The 18,270-nt window shown below is 34.7% G+C and overlaps 1 protein-coding gene and 1 pseudogene across 1 annotated transcript; both read left to right on the top strand.

The window, feature by feature from the left end:
• The first annotated feature begins 2,451 nt into the window (after positions 1–2,451).
• On the top strand, positions 2,452–8,977 carry LOC132299024 (kiwellin-1-like; annotated as a pseudogene).
• LOC132299025 (uncharacterized) lies at positions 4,882–15,794 on the top strand. The gene is made up of 6 exons (XM_059795446.1): positions 4,882–5,209; positions 7,169–7,280; positions 10,491–10,609; positions 11,324–11,364; positions 11,455–12,121; positions 14,896–15,794. The coding sequence occupies exons 5-6, from the start codon at positions 11,561–11,563 to the stop codon at positions 15,376–15,378; spliced, it is 1,044 nt and encodes a 347-aa protein (XP_059651429.1). The 5' UTR covers positions 4,882–5,209; positions 7,169–7,280; positions 10,491–10,609; positions 11,324–11,364; positions 11,455–11,560; the 3' UTR covers positions 15,379–15,794.
• The last annotated feature ends 2,476 nt before the right edge of the window (positions 15,795–18,270 follow it).

Genomic DNA, 18,270 nt, shown 5'->3' with positions numbered 1-18,270 from the left:
ACTTCTCTGCAATAAAAGGGTCGATTAAAACTCCTTAAAGAGTTATAATTTGTTTAATACTATGTTTGGCGGCACCAAATCGGTGCCTTGAATTTGGAATTAGAGGAAATTTAGTACCAAATTTGAACTAAACTTCCTCCAATATCAAATCCAAAACACCGATTTGATGCTACCAAACATAACACAAGTGTAATTGCATTACTTTCAAAGTCAATTTTAGTAAATTTCCATTGAATTGCTTTCGAAAATAGGTTATGGTGTAACAATAAAATTGTTTCATTATGACCGAGAAGTCGTGAGTTTAAATCCGAAAATAGCATTTAGTGCAAGGGGCTAGCCCTTTTCATTAATTAATTGAATTGTCATTTGTCACTTGTCACAATGAATTCTCCTTGTATATGAAGCAAGTGATAGTGGGTTTTAAGCCTAGACGTGAAGATGATAATTTTCTCATAGTTTAAACCGAAAATAGCATATAGTGCAAGGGACTAAAGATTGATTTGGACATAATAAATGGCTTCAAAACAAAAACAGACAAGAAATAAAACTACATATTAATAGTACTCCCTGAATAGGCCAACCGAATCTGTGATCCTTTGACATCAACATATTTGTTCCTACATGTTTTACAAGGATCATCTGTTGGATAAATGTCTCAAATAATTAATTAAATAAATGAACGAGCTATATATATATTTAGGTAATGCTGATAAGGGTGGTGATTAAAATAAGAGTAGGCTATCATGAGGTCGATCTCTTAATAGTTGTTGTGACATCTCCTTTAAATTAACACATTTGAACAAGAAAAATAGTGCTGATAAGGGTGGTGATTAAAATAAGAGTAGGCTATCATGAGGTCAATCTCTTAATAGTTGTCGTGACATCTCCTTTAAATTAACACATTTAAACAAGAAAAATAGTGCATAATTAAACCTCTCTCAAAAAAACTCACAGATGAGTGGTGATTTTTAATGGCCCTTTGTATAATTGGTTTTCTTAATTTCGTTAAAGTTGAGATTCTTTATTGTAGTACCATTAGGGATATGTTGTGAAAAATGAATGTGTTTCCTTTTCATTTGCGATGAAAATCGCATTCATCCCAAAAATAATAAATAAAAAAAATTGCAAATGCGATTACCTTTTTTTACAAAAAAAAAATAAATAAATAAATAAAAATTCAGGTTTGGCTGCAAAAAGCTTTTACATTTTGCAGTGAAATTCACTTTTGTCGCAAATAAATATTTTCTTTTGCGACGAGTATGACGTTTTTTCAGTAAATAAGTGATGTTATATATGAAGGAGAAGAATATACATAAAGTCGTGCGACACATACCCCAAGGCCAGAAAGGAAATTGGGCTACAAAAATAATAAGAATAATACCCATTGAGGCAAAAAAATAAAATGAAAACCAGACGGCTAGCAGCAACTTGTACAATTAAATTCACTGGAAAAAAATAAACTTGCACCATTATAACCGGAAGTGAAATATCTATTAAATAAAGGTCCTTTTCTTTTTTTAATCTATATTATACCATGGGTTTGTGTTTTCGTGCTATTTATTATATGTCTCAAAGTGAATAGTGCTATTTATTATATGTCTCAAAAGTAGATAGTGAGAGTTGATTCTCCAAATAGGCAGAGTGAGTGAGTTTATGAGTAGATATATTTTTTCGTAGGAGCATGACTATTTTGATTTTTGGGCTTTTAACTTTATTTGGGCCTCTCAGGCCCAGTTCATTTATGGACTTCTGTAAAATTAACAATTGTATATAAAATTGCTTAACCTAACCCACAGTCAAAGTGTCAAACAAAACAAATAAATAATAAAATAAAATAACTCAGAACCATTAAATCCCAATGACTCCAAAACAAAATTTGATTCTGTTAACCGCGAATCTGATACCTAAAATGACTCTATAGCAGAGCAGCTTTCTGTTTTGAATCAACGAAATGGATAAAGACCCCAATGTATGCATACATACATATATATAAATCTGACTACAAAAATTAAAATAATATTTTTCGTGCCGTAGCAGCCATGTTGACAGAAAAAAATTGTCTTAACCTGTTGAAACAGTCATGTACTTTCGGCTCTGATTCTACTTTCATGAAAGAGCCTAATCACAAAACAACTCGATTTTTTTTTTACTAAATCATCAAAATTAAATGGTACCTATTGGAACCATATTGCTACAACTGATTAGAAAATTGGCTAAATCATCAAAATTAAATGGTACCTATTGGAACCATATTGCTACAACTGATTAGAAAATATTGGCTAAATCATCAAAATTAAATGTTACCTATTGGAACCATATAGTCACAACTCATTAGTAAATGGGGTATATAGTGTATATGGGTAAGTTGGTCAGGCAAATATTTATATATATATACCCTCAAAAGATCACTCTTCTTGCATCAAGCTTTGAAGACAAGTTTAGAGAGAGAGAATGAAGAGTTTTTGCTCAAAAACATTTCTTCTGCCTCTAATTCTTGTGTTATTTGTAGCATGTTTGGAAGTTGAAGCTCAAACTTGTAGCCCAAGTGGCAAACTTAGGGGGAAAAAACCCCCTCCTAACCAATGCAACCAGCAGAATGACTCTGAGTGTTGTGTGGAAGGTCAATTGTACACGACCTTCAAATGTTCGCCACCAGTGACTCGTAACACAAAGGCGCGTCTCACTCTGAACAGCTTTGAGGCTGGTGGAGATGGTGGCGGAGCATCCGAATGTGATAACCGCTTCCACTCTGATAAAACGGCAGTTGTGGCGCTATCAACCGGGTGGTTCAACAACTCAAAGAGGTGCTTAAGAAATATTATCATTAGAGGTAATGGGCGGAGCGTGGTGGCGAAGGTGGTGGATGAGTGTGACTCAACCATAGGTTGTGACAAAGACCATGATTTCCAGCCTCCGTGTCCTAACAACATTGTTGACGGGTCACCAGCTGTCTGGGAAGCCTTGGGAGTACCTGAAGATGCCAGGGGTGACATGGCAATAACTTGGTCCGATGCGTAGTTTCAAATGCTTTCTTGTGATTTATAATGTTATCTTTGTCTTAAAGTTGCATGTTCTTAGTTTGTGTTTTATGTAATTTAAATTCTATGTATGTTTTCCAATGGGTCTTTAACGCTACGAGGGGTATTATTTAATGGTCTAATTGATAGAGTGTCTACCTCTTTAAAAGTTTGTCAAAATAAATAAATAAATAAATTAGCACCATTAATATATCATCTTTTTCTTTGAGCTACACTTGTTGACGTTTGTGAGCGAGCTTATGTGTGAGCTTATACGTGAGTGGGCACGTACATCGCAATGTATTATGTGGACCGTGCAAATATTGATGTTATGCATTAGTTACATTCTCTAAACTAAACAAACTAGCAAAACATTATAGCTACTTGTTACGATCATGACTTCAATTTTTTTTGTTGGTTTCGTTGTGACTTCGTTTTAAAGAAGGAAAAACACAATAAGTAATAATAAATCAATAATGACGACGACAATTAAGTAAAGTAATGAAAGATGACGATTACAAAAATGTAAGGGTGACAAAAGTTGATACGATTCGTCAACACAATACGAGTTAAATGAATTTGGACCTTAAACGAGTTCGGGTCATAAACGGGTAAATACGATTAAACCGTTTAATTAATCGTGTCGTATTTAGGTTGAGGGGTTCAACCTGTGTAACTCATTTATATACGTTTAATTATATATGCCGTAAATAAATTTCTATTTAAGCTTTAAAATTCTTATATAAACTTGTGTCTTATAATTTAATTTTTTTGTAAACTAAAATTATTTAGTAATTTGGTTGATTAAAATTTATATATTTTTTAGTATTTATTATTTTATTGAGTAAAATTAATAATTTAAATTTTTTTTTTTCTTTTTGTAAATAGGTCATTAAACGGGTTACACGTGTAACCCGTTTAATAAATAGGTCGGGTTAGTGTTGAGAGTTTCTGACACGATTATTAAACAGGTAGTGTTCGGATTGAGTTGTTTAGTATAATACCCTTAAATTGACACGACACGATTACGACCCGCGAACACGAATTGTCACCCTTACAAAAATGATGATCAAAAAAAAAAAAAAATGACTTTTTTTAAATTTATTTTATAAATTTATCTCACATTAAATATGTTTTGGAATAAATTAATCGAGCTGTTTAGCGCGGTTCTATTCTTTTTGAATTTTACACCGCACCTAATAATACACATATGATTATACAAATAAAAATTTAAAGTAAATTAATCAGTTTTGAGCAAATTAAACACCAAAATAATAATTTGACACATGCATTCAACAACATTTTTAACTTTATCTTTCTAGGAGATTTGTTGACAAAATTTTATAAAATAATAATTTTGTCTTTTTCTAATATAAAATTCAATATAATATATTATTATAATATTAAAATGTTATTAATTTTTTAAATTTAAATCACTTTTTGACCACGCACCCACTTAGCAAACGAATTTAAAGAGAGTTAAAAGTAATAAAAATTCAACCCTTCTAATATAAAATTCAATATAATATATTATTATAATATTAAAATGTTATTAATTTTTTAAATTTAAATCACTTTTTGACCACGCACCCACTTAGCAAACGAATTTAAAGAGAGTTAAAAGTAATAAAAATTCAACCCTCTACACGCATACTACATCCTACTAATTGTCCAACTTCAAAATTTTGACTCACTATTATTTTTTATTTTTGAGTCATTTAAAATTATTTTTAGTCATATTTATTTTATATACTTATATACTATCTATGTCCCATATTAAATGTCTACTTTGATAATTTTGACTCGCAAAATTCGGGAGTCAAAGTTTTTTTGAAGGGACAACTAATATAAGATAGAGGGGGTATATAATTTGTCCACACACATATATAATTTGTCCAAAGTTCCAAACATAAGACAGGTTAATAAATATATATTTTATCTCAGGTTAATATAATTTATCCAAAATTTTAACCTTTAAGTTTTGACTCATTTTTTTTTTTTTTTTTTTTTTAATGAGGGACTCTTGGTTGACTTGTGAAAGGACCTTCAAGTACGTGTAGTCTAACTTACATCGTTGGGCCACAAAGAAAGACTTATCAAGCAATTCCATTGGTTTAAATGCATACTTTACCATTTTCACTGTAACAGACCTTATTGGCATTTTGGCACTCAACGTGATTGCAAATCTTCGGGTGATTTCTCATTGCTTTTGCTCATTTCTATTCAAAGTTGTTCATGTCTTGAATTTTTTTCTTGGGTTTTCCTTTTCTTGGCCTTCTTACCAGAAGAAAAATAAAAAGTTCAACGCATTGATGATTTATACTAGTTCATGTAGACATACATATGAATTTGTCTCTGTTGTATATAGCACTAAACGTCAAACCAGTAGTACATTATGCCTCATTTCTTTGGTAGCTTACACCTTCTTTATTTCACTTTGAACACAGATTGATTTATCATGTGAAGCAAAGAAGCACAAGATCATCTATTTGTTGTCCACCATGTATATGTATTTGATTTTATAAGTACTGTTTCCTGAAACCCTATATAAGGCATTAAAAGAGAATGTCTGTGTGATTGAATTCAGTTGAATCTGATGGGTAGTGTGGAGCCAAATTTTTTGGGGAGTATTTTGGAATATTCGGCGGTTGTTATGTTGCCCTAGTGCACAGAGGATATTTATTTAATTCTGAACCTCTATATTGTGTGTCGTTTTTTAACGTACTGAAATCTCTGCAACCCGTGGATGTAGCTCTAATTCTTTGGGTGAACCACGTAAAATCTTTGTGTTCTTATATGTGTTTGATCTATTTAATTTCGCAACCGAACCTTCTGGAGAAATATTTCAAAGGAAATTGAAAAATTGTATGTATTGTATAGAACGATAATGTTCCTTCGGAGGAATGTATTAATGGAGAATATTAGTCTAATAATTTGCCGAAATTGAGGATAAACAAATTTCTAAAGATGATTTACTCTGTGTTAATGAAACTACAGTTTAGACCATATCGCACTGTGTAGGCCCCTGTAGAGGCTGTTTCCATTTTTTTTTTTTTTTTGAAAGGTTCCAAAATCGTACATAAAAGGGGTGCAACACGAGTACTTCCTAGGGTTCACCCATCCTAGTACTACTCTCGCCCGAGGGCTGTTTCCATTTCAATGGTCCATCTTGGAAGAAGTCCAAGAATGAACTAAATTTCGGCTATTGTACTACATGAAGGAGCTGTATGTGGTTTAGATAGAAGATTTGTATGTTTAGCTTTGCAAGTCGGGCCACCATTGAAAAGCCACACCAACAAATTGAACATGCTTCTTTTTGTGGACCGTGAACCTGAAAATTTTGTTAAGCATACACCCGTTTCTCACATGGTGTTCAACGGGGATGTTATGTTGGTGGCTAGAGTTTGGAACCTTGTTCTTGATACCCCTAGTACCCTACTAGAGCTAATTGGTTTTATGCCACTCCTGAGACAAAGGTTTGATATTCAGGCTAGATTGGGACATTTCTGAGTGGGGTTGAGTTAGACAACTTGGTGGATCATATGCTATTCAGTTATGCATCCAGAGGGAATTGCATCTTTTTCACAGTTTATTTATTTATTTATTTATTTTTTTTTTTTTTTTTTTTTTTTTTTTTTTTTTTTTTTACACTATTATGGGATAGTATATCAAATCTAAACATGGCTCTTGAAACTTGAGTGTGTTCGACTTGGAGGACGGGAGTGTAGAACCATGTTTCCATAACATTTCATTTTCCTTCCAGAGCCCTTCTTGTGGCCCTTATCAAATTCATGGTACCAAAAATTCCTCTGTTTAATTTTATATTCTGTCCTGAGGATCTTTTGATGTAGTTTGATTGTCAACTGCTGCCTCTAGTTACCATTTTAAAAGTAATTTCTATATTGCATTGAACAATTAATTTTTTGCGTCAGCATTTGTTGTTTCTTTATGGTTTATCACAGTAACATTTTCTTCCACTCAGTGAACTTACTCCAGAGTTCATAAACCTATGGTTTCCAAATTGTAGTTAAACAACTTTTATAAGATATATAACGGTAGAAATGGTAGAAGAAAGATAAAACAGAAAATTTAGTAGCTAATTTGTTTTCATCTGAATTATTTGATCTTACTTATTTTTGTCATTAGTACAGATGTTAGGGCATGATTCTTCAAGTAACGACATTGCCTAGCAGGAACTTGGAGACAACACGTACGACTTTTTGTGCTTGCAACATAAAATCCATAATTTGCATCATTGTGGAGGTAGCGTTATCTTGTATCTCTTGAATTGCATATCAAATATGTGGATGCTTTTTAAAATTAAACTAGTGGGGTCTTAGATTCGCTTGTATACTGGTTTCGTCTTCCAATATCTCATTTATTAAAATCTTTTTCTTGTAAATGAAATTGTGTGTGGTAAATGATGCAAAGCTTGATGGAGTTGTGAACATATGATTTGCATTTTGCACCAACGGGTTGGATGCATCTTAAAAGTGTGACAATTTCCCTTCACCATGCAAAATTTTCACCCTTAAGTGACACAACTATCATGGCATGTCATTTAGCAGTTTGCTTAAAAAGAAGGATTGCCAATTTCTGAGGAAGGATATGTAGACAAATAATCTTAAATAGATGCGAAGGAAATGAGAAAATTGAAAGATAGATTCTGAGTAGGAGTGATCTATGACATCTTATTTACTATAAATGGTACATGCTTCCTATGGAATAACAGTGTTTTAATGTTGTACCTTATAGTAGTTAAGGAACAATCTAGGACTGTCTCAATAATTTATAATAAATTGAAGAAAACCAAGCTGGAGGCTCCAACAGCATTCACAGAATCTTAGTTTGGAAGTTAGTGTAAAAGATACAATACTGCATTCTCATGTTTGAATACATATCATGATTCCAAAACCCATAACGAAAGTGACTTCATATTATAAGTATATAAATCTAGACTGAATGATATTTTAGAATGGGGTTCTGAATCATCATTTAACTCAAATATCGATAGCAGTTTTGTTGTCCAAGAATATCAAACAAGTATGTCTTCTAAAATTTTGAACCCTTTATTGTTCTTTTTCCTAGAAACACCTGTACAATCATTGCTCTAAGCTTCCTCCTAAATGACCAGACTGCTCCTCCACGAGATCTTATATATAGCCCCACTCTTAAATACAGGTTGGCAACAAGTATCACAATCACAACACAACTAGAGAGACAGAGAGAGCAGAGCAGAATGAAGAACTTCAGCTTAAGAGCACCACTTCTCATTTTGATTATTCTCCTTGTTACCCATTGCCTAGAAGTTGAAGCTCAAGGTTGTAGCCCAAGTGGCAAAATTAGAGGTAGAAAACCTCCTCCTGGACAATGCAACCGAGAAAATGACTCTGACTGCTGTGTACAAGGCAAACTTTACCCAACTTACAAATGCTCACCAACAGTTTCGAGTAATACTAAGGCGGTTCTGACTCTCAATAGTTTTCAGAAGGGTGGAGATGGTGGTGGACCATCAGAATGTGATAACAATTACCACTCTGATGACACACCAGTTGTTGCACTATCAACTGGATGGTATAAAGGAGGAGGAAGATGCCTCAACAATATCACCATAAGTGCGAATGGGCGGAGTGTAAATGCCATGGTCGTTGATGAGTGTGACTCTACCATGGGATGTGATGGAGACCATGATTATCAGCCTCCTTGTAATAATAACATTGTTGATGCCTCAAAAGCTGTGTGGAAAGCCCTGGGTGTGCCCCAAGATAACTGGGGCGAGTTGGATATTACCTGGTCTGATGCTTAAATTCAACCTATTGCTTCTATCTTAAAAAGATTTTACGTTTGGTGGATGTTTATGTTGCTGTGTTTTCAAATTATGTGGAAAGTAATTAATAGTGTGTGAATTGTATTTCATATTTCTTGAAGTTTTACCCTATATTAATTTCAGTTTTTGTTTCTATGGTGGTATGAAATCAAAAACTGATCTAGATATATTTTCATTATATCAACTACAATACACTGCTCAGAATCTATAATTATAGCAATTATGTAGAATATCTCCTTAACACACCCACATTAATGCTGACAACCCTTCAAACATAATTCATGATTTTGAGTTTTTACAAGTCTGTGGAACTTTGAATAAATGGCTCTCTATTCCAATGGAAGAAGAGATCTTTGAAGATTCATATATCTAAGGTAATAAATTATAGAATAAGTCCTTGTGTATAGATAGCTTCATAATAACCACTTTAAATGAAGGAGAGGAAGAAAATCAAGCTCAAATTGGTCGTTTATTGAGTCTGCATTTATCGGAATGTCATATATCAAATGCTAACAAAATATGGCCCGGAATCCAGTCAACTTTGTATGATACATAGAATGTGTTGATTTCCCATATCCAAAAATCAGAGCTTTTTGTTCAATCCAATGCCATGGGACCAAATTTCTTTCCCAAAGTTGGAGATGGATTAAGGAAGTTTCATCAATAATGCTATTCTGTCTATTCCATCATCAGAGATCTCTAAAGCAGATACTATGGCCACCACTGACTGTGTAACAGCAGAAAATTGACCTTCTGTAGACTGGGAGTTGCACAAAAGTCCATCTTGGAAGAAGACCAAGAAGGAACTAAATTTCATGCTATTGTATTCTATGAAGTCACTTTATTTGGTTTAGATAGTGTTGGGGATTTTTTAGGTTTGCAACTCGGCCACCTCAAAATTGAACCAAAAAAAAAAAGAAAAAAGTGGACTTAACCTAAAAATTTTGTTAAGGGTGCCTCTGTTTCTCTCATGGTGTCCAACGGGAATGGTATGCTGATTGTTAGAGTTTGGAACCTTGTTCTTGATACCTCTACTAGAGATAATTGGTTTTATGCCACTCCTGAGACAAAAAGGTTTGAGATATTCAGGCTAGATTGGGACATTTCTCTGTGGGTTGGTAGACAACTTAGAGGGATCATATGCTATTCATTTTTGCATCTAGAGGGACATTTTTTTTTTTTGCCTCTTAGGGATATATTCAATCTGAATATGGCTCTAGAAATTTTATTGTGATCGACTTGGAGGAAGGGATTGTAGAACCTGTGTCCCTAATAATTCATATTCCTTTCCACAGCCCTTTCTGTATGGCTCTTACCAAATCCATGGTACCAAAAATTCCTGTGTTTAATTTTATATTCTGTCCTGAGGACCTTCTGATGTAGTTTGCATGTCAACTGCTGCCTCCCATTACAATCTTTTGAGTGTCAGCATTTGTTGGAAACCATAGGTTTGTGAACTTTGGAGTAATTTCACAGTGGAAGAAAATGTTACTGTGATAAACCATAAGGAAACAACAATTTATAAGATAATATAAGGGAAGAAATGGTAGAAGAAAGATAAAACCCTGTGTTATATTGAAAAAATTAGTGTCTAATTTGTTTTCATCTGAATTATTTGTTCTTACTTATTTTTGTCATTGGTACAGATGATGAAGACATGTCTCTTCAAGTAACAACAAATTGACAATGCCCAGCAGGAACCTGGAGATAACACTGGATTTTTTGTGCTTGCAAAATAAAATCCATAATTTGCATCTTTGCAGAGGTACATTATCTTGTGTCTCTTGAATTGCATATCATATATGTGGATTCTGTTTGAAATATTTCAAATAGTGAAGTCCTAGATTAGTTTGTATGCTGGTTTCGTCTTCCAATCTCTCTTGCATTACTCTCTTTTTGAGTTTGGTAACTGATTCAGAGCTTGATGGAGTTATGATCTTATGATTTGCCCCAACGGGTTAGATATATCTTAAAAGGATTACACAACTATCATGGCCTGTCATTTGTCAGTTTGCTTAAAAAGAAGCATTGTCAATTTCTAAGGAAGTATATGTAGGCAGATAATGTTAAATAAAGATGAAGGAAAGAGACAATTGAAGATAGATTCTGACTAGAAATGTTTTATGATATTTTAATTACTCTAAATGTTATATGCTTCCTATGAAATGACAGTGTTCTAATCTAATATTGTACCTTTGAAGTAGTCAAGGAACAATCCAGACCTGCCTCAATATTTTAGAATAAATTGAATAAAAACCAAGTTGGGGCTCAAACAGCATTCACAGAATCTTAGTTTGGCTGTTAGTGTAAAAGATACAATACTGCATTCTCAAGTTTGAATATGAGGCAGCCATTGCAATGCACATACAAATCACGATTCCACGAAAGTGACTCCAAATTATAAGTACACAAATCTACACCGAAATGATATTCTAAAATGGGATTCTGAATCATAATTTAACTCAAATGTCAATTGCAGTTTTTTATTCAGAGAATATCTAGAGTTGCTTGTATAGACAGGTATGTCCTCTAAAATTTTGAAGCCTTTATTGTTCTTTTTCCTGGAAAACATGTACAATCATCACTCTAAGCTTCCTCCTAATTGACCAGACTGCCCCTCCACGAGATCTAATATATAGCTCAACACTTGAATTCTGGTTGGCATCAAGCATCAGAATTCACAACACAACTAGAGAGACAGTGAGAGCATAGCAGAATGAAGAACTTCAGCTTAAAAGCGCCACTTCTCATATTGCTTGTTCTCCTTGTTACCTATTGCCTAGAAGCTGAAGCTCAATCTTGTAGACCAAGTGGCAAAATTAGGGGTAGAAAACCTCCTCCTGGACAATGCAACGAAGATAATGACTCTGTTTGCTGTGTACAAGGCAAACTTTACCCAACTTACAAGTGCTCACCTACAGTTTCGAGTAATACTAAGGCGGTTCTAAATCTCAACAGTTTTCAAAAGGGTGGAGATGGTGGTGGACCATCAAAATGTGATAACAACTACCACTCTGATGACACACCAGTTGTTGCACTATCAACTGGATGGTATAAGGAAGGAGGAAGGTGCCTCAACAACATCACCATAAGTGCGAATGGGCGAACTGTGAACGCCATGGTCGTTGATGAGTGTGACTCTAGTATGGGATGTGATGGAGACCATGATTATCAGCCTCCATGTAATAATAACATCGTTGATGCCTCACAAGCTGTGTGGAAAGCCTTAGGTGTGCCTCTAAATAACTGGGGCGAGTTGGATATCACCTGGTCTGATGCTTAAATTGAACCTATTGCTTTAAAAAGCTTTTACCTTTGGTGAATGTTGTGTTGCTGTGTTTTTAATTCAATGTGAAATGTAATTAATAGTATGGAAATTGTATTTCGTATTCAAAGCTGTACCCTGTATTAGTTTTAGTTATTATTTAAAAAATATTGGTTGTATGAAATCGGAAACTGATGTACATATATTTCTTTATAAAATTATAGCAATTATGTAGAATATCTCCATAAGACAAACACAATAAGACCGCACTTCAAACATAATGCATGACCGAGTTTTTTACTAATCCACGGAACTCTGTCCATAAATGGCTCTCTGTTCCAATGCAAGAAGAGATCTTTCAAGATTCATATATCTTAGCTAATAAAATATGAGGAATGATAGACATTACAAAATATTTTCGTAATATCTAACTATTACGAAATCTTGAGTTCATTTCTAATTATTTTAAAATTGCATAACACATTTAATAAGTGTTAGAATAAATTAATCGAGATGTTTAGCAAGTTTTATTCATTTTCAATCCTATCCTGTGGTCACCAGTGACTTTGTAACAGTAGAAAATTGCCCTTCTGTAGACTGGGAAATGCACCATGGTCCATCTTGGAAGAAGTCCAAGAAGGAACTAAATTTCATGCTATCGTATTGTATGAATGAGCTTTTAAGTGGTTAGATAGAAGTGGGGATTTTTGAGCCACCATCCAAGACCCACACCACAAAATTGAACACGATTCTTCTAGTGGACAGTGAACCTGAAAATTTTGTTAGGTTGCCACCGTTTCTCTCATGGCGTCCAACGGGAATGTTATGTTGGTTGCTAGAGTTTGGAACCTTGGTCTTGATACCACTACTAGAGGTTTTTTTTCTTTCTTTCTTTTTTTCCTGGCAAACTAGGGGGAGGGGGGACTCAAACACGGGCACACCCGCTCAGAGAGCTGGGCGCTGTACCAACTAGGCCACTGGGTAATGCCCTACTAGAGCTAATTGGTTTTATGGCACTCGTGAGACAAAAATGTTTGAGATATTCAGGCTATATTGGAACATTTCTGAGTGGGTTAAGGTAAATAACTTAGGGGATCATATGTGTTTCATTTCTGCATCTAGAGGGTATTGCATCTTTTTCACCGAAGATAACTTTTTTACTCTTAGGGATATGTTCAAATCTAAAGGGTCTGAGGACCTTTTGATGTAGTTTGTATGTCAACTGTTGCATCATGTCACAATTTTGAAGCAATTTCTCTCTCTTGCATTGAACAAATAATCTTTTGTGTGACAGCACTTGTTTTTTTTTTTTCCTCCGGTAGATAGCATTTGTTGTTTCTTTATGGTTTATCACAGTAACATTTTGTTCCACTCTGAACACAACCCAAAGTTCACAAACCTGTGGTTTCCAAATTGTAGTTAAACAACTTTTATAAGATATATAAGGATAGAAATGGTAGAAGAAAGTTAAAACCCTGTGCTTTATTAGAAGAATTAGTATCAAATTTTTTTTTATCTGAATTATTTGATCTTATGTATTTTTGTCATTGTTACAGATGTTGGGGAAATGATTCAAGTAACAACATAGCCTAGCAGGAACCTGGAGATAACACTGGACTTTTTGTTCTTACGTCCTAAAATCCACAATTTGAATCTTTTTGGAGGTAGCATTATCTTGTATCTCTTGAATTGCATATCAAATATTTGCATGTTTTTTTAAATAATGGAATCTTAGATTAGCTTTTATTCTGGTTTTGTCTTCAAATCCCTCTTGCATTAGTCTCTTTTTCTTGTTCAATGAAATTCTGCTGTTGAGTTTGGTTACTGATGCATAGCTTGTTAAAGTTCTTATCTTATGATGTTCTTGCCCCAACGAGTTAGATACATCTTTTACAGATGATGTATGTGACAATATCCCTTCACCATGCAAAATTTTCGTGCTTAAGTGATACAACTATCATGGCCTGTCATTTGGCACTTTGTTTGAGAAGAAGCATTGCCAATTTCTGAGGAAGGATATGCATACGGATAATGTTAAATAAATAGAAAGGAAATAAGATAATTGAAAGATAAATTCTGAGTATAAGTGATCTATGAAATCTTAATTACTTTAAATGGTACCTGTTTCTTATGGAATAACAATGCTATAATCTATATTGTACCTTATAGTACTCAAGCAACAATATAGGGCCTGCCTCAATATTTTAGAATAAATAGAAGAAAACCAAGTTGTGGGTCAAACACCATTCACCATCCGCAATCGCGGAATCTTAAATTGTAATTTAGTGTAAAAGATACAATACTGCATTCTGAAGTTTGAATCTGAGGCAACCAAGGCAGTCCACATTCAAATAATGATTCCACAACCCTTAATGAAAGTGACTCCATATTATAAGTACATAAATCTATACTGGATGATATTTTGGAATGGGGTTCTGAATCATAATTTAACTCAAATATCAATAGCAGTTTTGTTGGCCAAAATATCAAGAGTTGCCTTTAGAAACAAGTATGTCCTATAAAATTTTGAACCCTTTATTTTTATTTTCCTGGAAATGCCTGTACAATCATCACTCTAAGTTTCCTCCTAAATGACCAGATTGCCCCTCCATGAGATCTTATATATAGCCCAACACTTGAATACTGCTTGGCATCAAGCATCACAATTCACAACACAACGAGAGAGCCAGTGAGAGCATAGCAGAATGAAGAACTTCAGCTTAAGAGCGCCACTTCTCGTTTTGCTTGTTCTCCTTGTTACCCATTGCCTAGAAGCTGAAGCTCAATCTTGTAGACCAAGTGGCAACATTAGGGGTAGAAAACCTCCTGGACAATGCAACCAAGAGAATGACTCTGACTGCTGTGTACAAGGGAAACTTTACCCAACTTACAAGTGCTCACCGACAGTTTCGAGTAATACTAAGGCGGTTCTGACTCTCAACAGTTTTCAGAAGGGTGGAGATGGTGGTGGACCATCAGAATGTGATAACACCTACCACTCTGACAACACACCAGTTGTTGCACTATCAACTGGATGGTATAAAGGAGGAGGAAGGTGCCTCAACAATATCACCATAAGTGCGAATGGGCGGAGTGTAAGTGCCATGGTTGTTGACGAGTGCGACTCTACTATGGGATGTGATGGAGACCATGACTATCAGCCTCCGTGTAATAATAACATCGTTGATGCCTCAAAAGCTGTGTGGAAAGCCTTGGGCGTGCCTCAAGATAGCTGGGGCGAGTTGGATATCACCTGGTCTGATGCTTAAATTGAACCTATTACTTCTGTCTTAAAAAGATTTTACCTTTGATGGATGTTTCTGTTGCTGTGTTTTCAATTCATGACGAATGTAATTAATAGTATGTAAATTGTATTTCATATTTCTCAAAGTTTTACCCTGTATTAATCTCAGTTATTGTATTCTAAATTTATTGTGGTGTGAAATCTAAAACCGATGTAAATATATTGCATTATATCAACTACAATACTCTGTTCAGAATCTATAATTAAAGCAATTATGTAGAATATCTCCACAACACAAACACAATAAGACCGACAACGCTCCAAACATAATACGTGATTGCAAGTTTTGACAAGTACGTATAACTCTTCATAAATGTTTCTCTGTTCCAATGCAGGAAGAGATCTTTGAAGATTCATATATCTTAGGTAATAAATTATAGAATGAGTCCTTGTGTATAGCTAGCTTCATAATTACCACTTTAAATGAAGGAGAGGAAGCAAATCAAGGTCTAATTGGTGGTTTATTGAGTCTTCTTTTAACGTCATGTCCATATATCAAATGCTAACAAAATATAGCCTGAAATCCAGTAAACTTTGTGTGGCGACCTATGTGGGCGGGTGTGTCGTAGGTGGGTACAAGAGACACTGGCAAGCTACCACGCTAGGGGAGCTACAGGTGCACAATCCCACATTGCCTGGGTGTGAAAAGGGGAAGTGCTATATATGTCGGATTTGTACTCTCCAATTGGTACGAGGCCTTTTGGGGTAAAGCCCAAGAGAAAATCCGTGCAGGCTCGGCCCAAAGCAGACTATATCATACCATGTAGTGGAGTGGGGGTCAGGCCGGAAGTGTGCCAACGGGGACGTCGGGCCCCCTGGGCGAGCTACAAGTGCACAATACCACATCGCCTGGGTGTGGCGGACAATATTATACCATTTAGTGAAGTGGGTCGTTACACTATGTATGATTCTGAGATTATGTTGATTTCCAATATCCAAAAATCAGATTTTTTTTGTTCAATTCAATGCTAGGGGTCCAAATTTCTTTCCCAAAGTTGGAGATGGATTAAGGATGTTTCATCAATAATGTTATTCTGCCTGTTCCATCATCAGAGATCTCTAAATCAGATACTATGGTCACCACTGACTGTGTAATAGCAGAAAATCGACCTTTTGTACACTGGGAGTTGCACGATGGCCCATCTTGGAAGAAGTCCAAGAAGGAACTAAATTTCAAGCTATCGTATTCTATGAAGAAGCTTAATATCGTTTAGATAGAATTAGGAATTGTTGGCTTTGCAAGTTGAGCCACACCACAAAATTGAACATGCTTCTTCCAGTGGACTGTGAACCTGAAAATTTTATCAAGGGTGCCTCCTCCTCTCCCATCGTGTCCAATGGGGAAGTTATGTTAATTTCTAGAGTTAGAGCCTTGTTCTTGATACCCCTACTAGAGCTAACTGGTTTATGTCACTCGACTCACTCCTGAGACGAAAATGTTTTGAGTTATTCAGGCTAGATTGGGATATTACTCAGTGGGTTGAGCTAGACAACTTAGTGGATCACATGCTATTCATTTTTGTATCTTGGGAGAATTGCATCTTTTTCACAGTAGATAATTTTTTTACTCTTAGGCATATATTTAAATTTTAATATGGCTCTCAAAACTTGAGTGTGTTCGACTCATAGGATTTTGTGTATATGGCTCTTACCAAATCCGTGGTACCAAAAATTCCTCTGTTTAATTTTGTATTCTTCCTGAGGACCTTTTGATGTATTTCGATTGTCAACTACTGCCTCTCTACCATTTTCAAATCAATTTCTCTATCTTGCATTGAACAACTAATCTTTTCTGTGTCAGCATTTGTTGTTTCTGTATGGTTTGTCACAGTAACATTTTATTCCACTCGGAGCATATTCCAAAGTTCACAAACCTATGGTTTCCAAATTATACTTTGTTTAACTTTTATAAGATATACAAGGGAAGATAGACAAAAACCTGTGCTAGATTAAAAAATGTAGTATCTAATTTGTTTTCATCTGAATTATTTGATCTTACTTATTGGTACAGATGTCGGGGACATGATTCTTCAAGTAACTACATTGTCTAGCAGGAACTTGGGAGATAATTTGAATCTTTGTGGAGGTAGCATTATCTTGTATCTCTTGAATTGCATATCAAATATGTCAATGTTTTTCGAAATTAAAATAATGAAGTCTAATTAGATTAGCTTGTATGCTCGTTTCATCTTCCAATTTCTCTTACAGTACTCTCTCTCTCTTGTTAAATGAAATTCAGCTGTTGAGTTTGGTAACTGATGCATAGCTTGATGGAGTTTTGATCTTATGATTTTCCCTAAAGGGTTAGATAACCATCACGGCCAGTCATTTGGCAGTTTGCTTAAGAAAAAGTGTGAGAGAGTTTATTATTATTATTTCTTTTATGCAATATGGACACTAGTGTAATTTTATCTTCTTACAACATTGGGGCTAAAACAACATTAACCTTCCGCACACTGAATCTTAGTTTGGAAATTAGTGTAAAAGATGCAATACTGCATTCTGAAGTTTGAATCTGAGGCAATCAATGCAGTGCACATACAAATCATAATGAAAGTGACTCCAAATTATAAGTACATAAATCTACATTGAATGATATTTTAGAATGGGATTCTGAATCATAATTTAAGTCAAATGTTGATAGCAGTTTTGTTGGCCAAGAATATCAAACAGGTTTGTCCTCTAAAAATTTGAACCCTTTATTGGTATTTTCCTGGAAACACATGTACAATAATCACTTAAACTTTCTCCTAAATGACCAGACTGCCCCTCCACATGATCCTTTAAATAGCCAACACCTGAATACTGCTTGGCATCAAGCATCACAATTCACAACACTAGAAAGACATTGAGAGCA

Source organism: Cornus florida, unplaced genomic scaffold, assembly GCF_030987335.1.
Source record: "Cornus florida cultivar Cherokee Brave unplaced genomic scaffold, ASM3098733v1 CherokeeBrave_3.0.0_Hap2_Chr03, whole genome shotgun sequence".
NCBI lineage: Eukaryota > Viridiplantae > Streptophyta > Magnoliopsida > Cornales > Cornaceae > Cornus > Cornus florida.
Note: the sequence above shows the minus strand (reverse complement) of the source record. Positions and strands in the feature narration are given on the sequence as shown.